Raw genomic sequence first — 9,705 nt, 5'->3', positions numbered from 1 at the left:
TGTTATGGTCAAGACCGCTAGCTAATTACTATGTTGTGTTTTTTTTTCTCTTATCTTTTTTCTAAGTTTTTATATCTTTGCCCTTACTTTGTTGTTGCGTTGGCTAATTTGACTTTTATGTTTGACTTTGATCTGGTATTTCCCCACTTCCCGTCATTTGGGTCATTCAGTGTATGTACGTATGTACGTTTGCATTCATAAATTTGCTTGTTTTATTTGTTTGCTAGTAAATATGAATATCCCTCTATCTATGAAAGTATGTATGTATGCGTATAAGTACGAAGGTCTGGTGGTGATGTGCAGTCGAATGTATATGTACATAAATGCAGTTATAGTTGCGATCGAATAGCATTTACGGTAATTGCCTTGATGCGGTTATAAGTAACTGAAGCAAGGCGGCCAAACTCGCTTGCATTTTGTTGATTTATTATAAGTATTTGATATTTTACGAGTAAATTTATTGAGCGATCATTTGTTATTGTTGCAGCGCTTATTCGCGATAATCAAATAAGTATTCATTATTTACCTCTAATGCATTTTGAAGGAGATACATACATACGTATGTACATCTGTATGCAAATAAGTATAGAGATTTTTGCAGAGAAATACAATTTATTTTTAGATTTTTAAATCCAAAATTTATATTAGAGATAACTCCCTAAACATTTAAAAAAAACTTAATTTTTCATTTCTTTATTTTAAGTAAGAAATACTGACTATTCCTTGACTTTTATTTTTTTAAGTTTGCATGATATTTTTTTGAGCATAAGAAAATAACCGGCAATATTTGCTTTTTAGTTTTGGGCTTTGATAAAACCGAATCTTTCGGGATTCTTTGTGTTTGACTTTTCGGAACTTTTTTTAAACTTTTCGGTAGTTTTTTTTTTTTTTTTTTTTATATGGATTCTTATTTAATTTTATGCTTAACTCATTCTCCTAAAAAAAACATATTGGCCAAATACTTGATAGGGTCACAGAACAGTTTGTTTTTTTAGTGGACAGCAGTGTTGATATGTGGAAAAAATCGCTTGTTTCTAGTCGTTCGCAGCCTTGGCCAGTTCCTCTTACAAATTTGTATTTATTTTTTTAATAAAATACATACTATGTAACAAAAAATGGAATTTGTCAAAGAAAGAAAAAACGAAAAAAAGTTCTTATATTAAAAACGTTTTCTTATAAAAAAATACTTTCCAAAATGAAACCAGTTAAAAACTAGTTGCAAAGTAATGCACTGGACGACACCGCCAATGACATCGCCGTGTAAAATCGGACAGTTTAAAGCATTGCTTGAGTATTGAGCCAGAAGTAGTACTGCCAGCAAAAGGTCTAGTTCTACGCTAGTTCTGGGCTAGTCAGAATTTCTGCAGGGTCGCTACTCACACGTCTGACACACTTATGTTGGCGATGTTTTAGCATTTGCGTAGCCGGCATTGTTATAAATCAAACTTTCCAAATTTATTCGGAATTTACAAAAAAAAAAAACTATTCACATTGTTATCTAAATTTTGAGCTTTTTAATCAGAATTTTTATTACATTTTTGGGTACGCTGCTATCAGACTTATAACATTTTATTAAAATAAGTGGAAGTTTTGAGCGGCTGAAAAATTCCATTGATTTTTAATATGTAGTTCTTTTTTGCTGACGGCTTTTGGGTTTTTTTTTCATATACTACACACATTTGAAATATGTAGCCAGTCTTATTAATCCATTAAAAAATATTTCGCTAATGACGCAGCATTGAACTCTATTTTGCAACTATAAGAAATAGCCAAGTGCCAGCATCTGTTGGCTGCTAAATTTCAATGTCAGCTGTGAAAATACATATATTTTAGTATTGTATTCCTTTTCTGCTGCATTTGCTAAGTTTTTATTTTCTTACATTAAAATTACTGTGTGCACTTAAATATCGCGCGGAACAGGTCACGTTCTTGCCATTTGTGTGCGCATGTGCTTTTATTTAATTTAAATTAACTTAATAAAAACTTTTTTAAGTGCATATATCCAATACTTTGCATACTAAATATTATCAACCGATCTAATTGGATGTCTACATATGAAAACATACATACATATATACGTATATGTGCAGCACATACAAATATCAGTTCGTATAATCGACGGACTGCTGGAGTTGAAATTTGAGTTTGAGTTTGAGTTTGAGTTGGAAATGTGACAGAACGCCAAAGCGAAACGCCAACGCTTTGTCATACAAATGCATAAGCAGCCGATGGAATTGGGTCAATTCGTGTTTGAATGCGCAAAAATTCTTGCAAACAAACTCGTCTAACCAAATACAATAAATTGCGAGAACCCATTTATGATAAGTAAATGCACCAGTGTCTCTTTTATCTTTATGACAAGCATTACAAATTGACGACGCTTACATATCCGCACATTTGTATGTATTAAAGTCACAAAGTTGACATGTGCGCGATTAGGGAATTACGCTTATGATTGAAAGCCTTAATGCAGTGGACGGACACGGGTGCGGCGCCCATGTGTAAGCCAAATACTAGTTAAATTAATATAATTTTTCTTTTAGTATGCCATTTAAATAGCAATCAAATATGTAAATACACTACAATTTATGATTTATAACCATGTCGCTATGCTATTTCACTCTATTGCAGACCATCGCCAAGGACTACTGGTGCGCACGCCCAGACAATGCACCCGATATGGATGTGTCACTTTGGAAAAGTCTCAGCCAGCCAGCCGGTCCGTGTTCAATACTAAATCTTAATTACTCTCAGCTACCCGAGCTTCCTACATCCGACGTGCCGGCGCAACTAATTAGCTGCAAAAGCTTTGAATTCTCCAGCGAGGATGGCAGCGCACGTTCGGCTATTGAGGAATTCGGCTTGGTTTGCGGCCGCCAGCAGCTGGTTAGCGTTGTCGAAATGTGCTTCTTGGCTGGTGCGGCAGTGGGGAGCGTTTCGAGCGGATGGATTTCAGATCGTTTCGGACGCAAACACACTCTAATGATATTTGCGTTGGTGCAAATTGTTGGAGGTAAGTTGGGGGAATCAATTTGAACTGGAAAAACAAAATTGCATATTTATTTAGCGGTCATAGTTAGCATAATGGAGTAGAAAATATGTATAGTTAGAGCTACTACATAGCAAGAAAGCTAAAGCATAGCCAGTAGAGGCCACTTGATGTGAGATGATTTGGACCAAGGTGGTTGGTCTGATGGGTGTATATTCTCTGCCGGATAAGAGGTCATTAGGAGTGTCTGCAGGCTAGCTCAGGCTAGACGTAAATCAGTTGTCTTAGAAATAGCGCACTAGACAGAGGCCCAATGTAATGCTGGTGGAATAATTTATCGTCCCAAATTTCCTACAGCAAACTAAAATAGACTCGAGAAAATCTAGGTTAAGGTAGGTTAGCGTACTGCCTACGCAGATGGAGGCCCACTTAGACTCGACTAAGCTATCCGTTGTGATGTGCTTAAGAGGGGAGAGGGAAAATGACGCAGTGAGGCCGAAAGTTGAGGGGGAGGGTAGAAAAAAGGAGGCACCTGAGGGAAAATGGCGACAACTATGGCTTTTTTTCGAGATTATCCAACTTTTAAAACAATGTTTTTAATATCTCTTAGGGCGCTAAATCGAGTAAGTACTGCGGAATGGCGAAGGGGCTATTTCGTGGTAAACTCCAACTCATCACCTCAGTAGCTAACTCAAAAGTTCTTCCAAGGAACAACTTATCCGTCTGCCCGTTCGACTATCAAGCAGTAGCCGATAAGCACAGATTTCACATGACTACTCAGGTTGGTCAACGTCTTGCTTTTGAGCTGTTTATTTTGAAGGTGATATAAGTGATTTCCTACGCCTTGTTTTTAGATGGTGGTTCTCCTAACTGAATGTAAATCGAGCTGATTACTCTGGCAAGTAGATTCCACCCGCCATTTCTGCGCTGCAGTTGCCGAGGAGTTTTCTTTATTTATAAATGTTCGGGCCTTTTCCCGAAATACCTTACGTCTCGTGGGCCTCAGTATCAAGCATAGTCGTTCTGTGAAATGTTGATTCGTCAGCTTTATAGATGCCCACCAACTTAGCAGTCAGTGTCTGTGTAACAGTCTCCCCTCCTATCTCATTAATAGATCAGCGACATGTTCCCACAACTTAAAAGACTTGCATAGTGAAGTTCGCTAGGTATTTCTGAAAATCCTACCACACCGTACTAGTTTTGCGGTCTTGGAAATAACCACCAGCTTGGCTAGGAAAAAAGCCGAAAAAAGTAGTATACCCAGGTTCATTCATTGTGGAACCATCTGCTGTGTGTATTTACGTTGGATTTATGGATGCCTTTAAATTGTTCATAAAGCTGGCACTGGTCCATCAGCAGTAGTAAACTCACTAGACGATGTTCTCCCCCTGTCGTCCGCCCGGTGTTCCTAGAGTCCACCCGATATCCGAATCGCTCCCTCGCTTTATGAAATAAAAGTGGTAAAACCAGGAACCTTCGTTAATTACTTTTTGGCGTTGTTGTGACATAAAAAGGATCCAAGGCTGTGGGAAATGCCTCAAAAATGATGTGACTCAGAATGAAGTAAAATTAGCGGCTGAAATAATTTGTAAATTTTAAAGCATGATCTCTTATAGCAAAATAAAAGAGAGCGTGGGACCGACCGCTAATAGAAAAACAACCTTCCTAGGATCTTCATGGACATTCTTAAAAATTCCAAAGCAACGGTTTTCTCTTTGGTGTCTTTCTCCGAACTCTGCTTTACTGTACAATTCCGAGTCGGTTCAGACTGAAGTATACCTCTAAGAAGGGGCTTAAAATGGTCAGGGGATTTGGGCTTCAAAGACTAGAGAGCCACTGCTGTCTCGATTATCAAGGCATCTGTCAACAGCTTAATGTGGTCAGTAAACGACAGAGGCAAACATTCTAGCGAGGCATTATGAACGGTTCCATTTCCCGACGGGAACAGCGTAAAGCGCTATTGTGCTCCTAAATTTTTGCCGTTAATAACTTTCGTTAATTTTGATTCGCACAATTGCAATGAATTTATTTCATTACTATTTTCTGCTTTAAATATATAGATAATTTATCTTTGTTTCCATTATCAGGTACCTTACAAGCTTACTCAGTGAACCTGGCCATGTACATGACGATGCGTACTCTGACCGGCTTCGCATCGATGACAGTGACTGTGGTGAGTTTCGTACTCGTTGTGGAGCTGGTCTCGGGCAAGTGGCGTACCATCACTGGTATCTTGAATATTCTACCTGTGCCAATTTCCTATATTCTTATGGCTTGTATAGCATACTTCGTACGCGATTGGCGACATTTACAATTGGCCATTTCACTGCCATGGATAAGCCTATTGACAATTTGGTAAGTAAAATTTTAAGCAATTTTTGTTAAACACTTATGCCGAGTTTCCACAAGGTATTAAATTACGTAAGTTTTAATGATAAAGTTGAGCACTAAATAACATATCATAACTTTAATAATAATAAAATTCGGCATAAGAATTTAGAAAAAACTATTTAAATTGACTTTAAACTTAAACAACAGATTTTTCAAACGACTTCGCTTTGTAGATTGTGGAATATTGTCGATCAGTAAAGTGTTTGGGTTTTGATTAATAGAACTCTTAATGCAGATTAAAGAATATGGATTGCGATATTTAAGAATATGAAAAAGTTAGAGAACCGATTTGTACAAGAAATCTAACTCTGAAGGAGCAGATTTCAAAAACTAAAAGTCGTGTTTAAGCAAAAAGCAAAACCGGCTTCAATTTTCATATACAAATTTTAGAGTATCGCGTAATTTTCTTAAGATCCAATGATCGGATCTAAAGCAAACTGTTATGGGACCACCTCTAAGGTACCACGTTTTTTTTTATAAAAATCGTCTAACGTGGTCCGAAGTTATGCTGTAACATATGTACAAAAAAAAATATTGCGACGAATTTATAACCTCCTCCTTTTTTTAAGTCAGTTAAAAACTAAGTGTCTCAAAATTACTTCAAAATATGAAGAAGTCAGTTTTAAACCTTTCTTTCATAATGTAGTCTCATCGGATTTCGCAGCTACTTTGCAGCACATTCGCAAAAATGTTAAAAAAATTTATACAATATTTGCACCAAACGATAAAATTTTGGTAGCAAACATATTTCGGGCTGGGTTGCCACTAATAAGATAAAAAATTATTTTAATGTGTATAATAATACGCATATTAAAGCAAAAGTAAAAAATTTTATAAAAAGAGAGTTGCCACCTATTTCAAAATATTAAAAAAAGTGCTTTGAAATTAACTCCTTCGACGTATGGAACAAAAATATAAACTATTTTTTTAATATTGTTTCCATGTAATTGCCTTAAAACCAAATCAATGAAATTAATTGTTGGTAGAAAATATCCAAAATGTGTAAAATGCGTGGAATGGTTTTGAACATAAAAAAATATATATATATATTTAAGAGGGTCGCTATAAAAGAATAAACAATATAACACCTTAATGAGTAAATTATTACTGCTTTCTAGATAAAAAAAAAATAAGTTTTTAAGTGATCTATAGAGCATTCACACTATCTCAATTTCAGGCATATTTTTAATTTCACATCGAAATTATTTAATTTCTTCTTGTAAAAATAGTCACTGAGAAGAGGTTAATTTCGCTGAAATCGAGAGGTGGATTTAGAAAAAATCAATTGTAGTTCAAGTTAATTTTGAGGTGCTTTAAATGTAGTAAATTGCCTAAAAATATTTACCCGCACTAAATTAGAATTCACCCACACACGGCTGTACTAGATGCTGCTATCTACAGATATAACACAAAGTGATCGTTAAAGCCATTAATTTCGGTTGAGATTTTTTGGGTAATTAAGTAATTTAAGCGCATAATATTAATTTTGGCAAATTTTGCTAAAACTCTAGTAATTTTGTCTTGTAAAATCACATCGAAATTTATTAATTTTTTCTTAGAAAACCCGCAAGTTAAATCAGTTTAAGTTCGCTGAAATTAAGATGCAAATTAAGAAAAAAAATTACATACGTACATATGTGTAATTTAATTTAGGTGCCAAGAGCCCAGTCACGCAATTGTGTAACTGATGTTTCGATAGAAATCATCAACATGAATGTGTACGCTCTTGCCTTAAGTGTAGTAATTTGGCGAAATTAAGTAATTTACGCTACAATGTTAGCATCGTTTAGGTAAGAATTCTGAAATTCCTGTCCATTTAATGCTTGGCCAAGAACAAGTTAAGGAGAACTAATTCAGCTTATTTATTACATTTATATGCATTTACGTTTATGACATCCTAATGTAATTTGTTTATCTTGTCCGAGTTCAATATATTTCTATAATCTGCTACTTAGGCCTTTAATTTGATTATCAATAAGTCGCCTTCGCTTTGTCAAATCGACCTTAACCCTTTCTTTGTCAGCATTTTTGACCCTATTTGTATCTGCTTGAATAATTTGGAATGTGCGCTTTAAGTATTTATGCGCTGATGTTAATATGTATGTATGTATATAAACCAAACTGTCATTTGATCTCCTATTTTGTGGCACAGCGTCCCTTCTATTTGAAATTGAAATCAATTTCATTTCACCTCAAATGGGGTCATCAAATAACAATGAAGAGTGTTGCATTGCTGCTTTACTGCGCGAGCACGACATTCCTGTGGCATTTTTTACATCTGACAGATTCTTTATATTTTTTTTTGCTTTTTTAACATTCCACATTTTCCTTTTTAGCCACTCTCATAAGGATGTTTAGTTCTCAAAAAAAGGTGCTCAGATATGTTTGCCGCTATACAAATTCACTGATATATGTATGTATATATGTATGCACAACATCAACTTTTCCTTAGTCCTTTCGGTTCATTGGAACCTTCTGCGCATACCACACACATACATACATATGTACATGCAAGCCACCGGAATACACATTGACTGCTTTTGCTTTTTCAGCCGCAATCAAATCAAAATTCCACATCAATTCAATTTATTTTATCTGTTTTTTTCTTCTTGTAATGTCTCTATTGCTGTTGTTATTGCATATGGGCATTTCCAATTTCACGTGACGTGAGATTTGTATGACAAAATGTTAAAAAATAAATAAAATGAATAATTAAACATTTTAAAAGAGGGTTTTTTTTAATTTCCATAGTAATTAAAAAGCCCTTTATTTGGTAAAATAAATGACTATTGTTGGTAGCGCTGGCGTAATGTTACATAACACAGAAGTATGTTTTGATTTGGGTTAAAAAAATTTACAAGCACTGTGAATTGTTGTAAAGCTAAACATTTTCCTGTTTATGTCTGTCGATGTACATATCTGACGTGATTTTGGATGAAGTTACGTTACTAAAATTTCCATTGAACAAATTTAGTTAAAATTGTTTTTAAACTAACTTTTAAAGCGAATAAAACATGAAATTTTGTCAAATATATATTTAGTTTTGACTTCAGCGCCACCTAGCGGCTCGCTTTTTGCAAATCTATATCTTACAATCGGAGCGTAAAAATATCTACACTCTGGCAGCATCCAGCATAAAATTGTTCACAAACATGTTTTTTCTTTCTTAACCAGTATTTATGTATTATAAAAAAAGAAACCCATCCAAATAAGTTGGGTCGATAAATAAGTTCGACATATGACTATTATTTTTTTCGCGTTAGACTTTCTACTGGATGTGCCCATATGTTGGCTGTGCGCACTTTTCTTTTATGTTGGCTGTGTTTTTTGTTGTTGTAATATTCATTTAATTCTCAGAAAAGTCCAAAAAAGAAACAAAATGGTTAATTTTTCTGCTAATGGGAAGCTAGTGCTTGCGAGCTTATAGTTACAAAGTCTACTTTGAGGCATACACATCGGAGGTGGATAAACTTTTGCTAAGCAAGTATTTGGATTATTCCAGCGCAGCTTTTCCCAAAAAAAAAAAAGGTGATATATGTGGCACTAGATTGACATTACCAACTCTGGTAGATGTTTAAACTCGATTAGTGAAATACTCGAGATAATACTGGGTAAGAGAGGTTCGACGCGAAATAAATACAGAGTAGACGGACTTACCAGAACTGGAGTTCAGAGTTATTATTTTTGATTTTTAACTAACTTCCATAATTACGATTTTACTATCTTTGTTTCATTGCACTCTATTTTTGCTTTGAGCTTTTAAATATTTTTACCTATCTCTCACATCCTAACTTCTCACTCCACAGGTATTGCATGCCGGAATCACCACGCTGGCTACTCGCACAAGGTCGCCTCAATGAACTCTATTCGCTAATCGAACGCGCTGCACGGCTTAATCACCGCACACTGCCTGTCAACTATCAAAAAACATTAGAAGCTGCTGCACCACCGCCACCACCAAGCAACATCTCAGAACAAAAGCTTACCATGGAAGCGAATATTGACAAAGTTCAACAACAACAACACACACTGGCGCCCTTCACCGCCGGACCGGAAGGAGGTGCCAGTACTATTGGCGCGGTTAAACCTAGCGATGCCGAAGCTATTCCCACCACTCACGACAATCCATTGAAAGTGGTTTTTAATCGATTTTATTGGCGCACAACTTGTCTGAATTTGGTTGTTTGGTTGACTTTGATTATCGTCTATTATGGATTGACATTGCATTTGAGCAATTTGGGTGGTGATATCTACTTGAATACGGTGAGTACAGTGGCAAGGGGTGGGTAATGATGAGTGCGAACATAAGATGATAGAAATCATTA

The 9,705-nt window shown here is 35.6% G+C and overlaps 2 protein-coding genes across 2 annotated transcripts in view; one reads left to right on the top strand and one right to left on the bottom strand.

Moving 5' to 3' along the window:
- Positions 1-9,705, bottom strand: part of LOC118738689 (organic cation transporter protein) — a 65,897-nt gene that overhangs the window by 3,313 nt on the left and 52,879 nt on the right. The window lies entirely within an intron of this gene.
- Positions 2,602-9,670, top strand: LOC118750008 (solute carrier family 22 member 2-like). The gene is made up of 4 exons (XM_036484751.1): positions 2,602-3,013; positions 5,077-5,344; positions 9,187-9,341; positions 9,441-9,670. Exons 1-4 carry the CDS (start codon positions 2,602-2,604, stop codon positions 9,668-9,670), a joined length of 1,065 nt encoding a protein of 354 aa, XP_036340644.1.

Source organism: Rhagoletis pomonella, unplaced genomic scaffold (assembly GCF_013731165.1).
Source record: "Rhagoletis pomonella isolate Grant_MI unplaced genomic scaffold, Rhpom_1.0 Rhpom_scaffold_00001, whole genome shotgun sequence".
NCBI classification, from domain to species: domain Eukaryota; kingdom Metazoa; phylum Arthropoda; class Insecta; order Diptera; family Tephritidae; genus Rhagoletis; species Rhagoletis pomonella.
Note: the sequence above shows the minus strand (reverse complement) of the source record. Positions and strands in the feature narration are given on the sequence as shown.

Bases quoted from the DNA above. Each gene is read 5' to 3' on its own strand.
- LOC118750008 (XM_036484751.1), top strand. From the start codon at position 2,602: ATGTCGCTATGCTATTTCACTCTATTGCAGACCATCGCCAAGGACTAC. The intron at 3,014-5,076 runs GTAAGTTGGGGG...TTCCATTATCAG, and splicing joins GTTGGTGCAAATTGTTGGAG to GTACCTTACAAGCTTACTCA. The intron at 9,342-9,440 runs GCAACATCTCAG...GACCGGAAGGAG, and splicing joins TGCACCACCGCCACCACCAA to GTGCCAGTACTATTGGCGCG.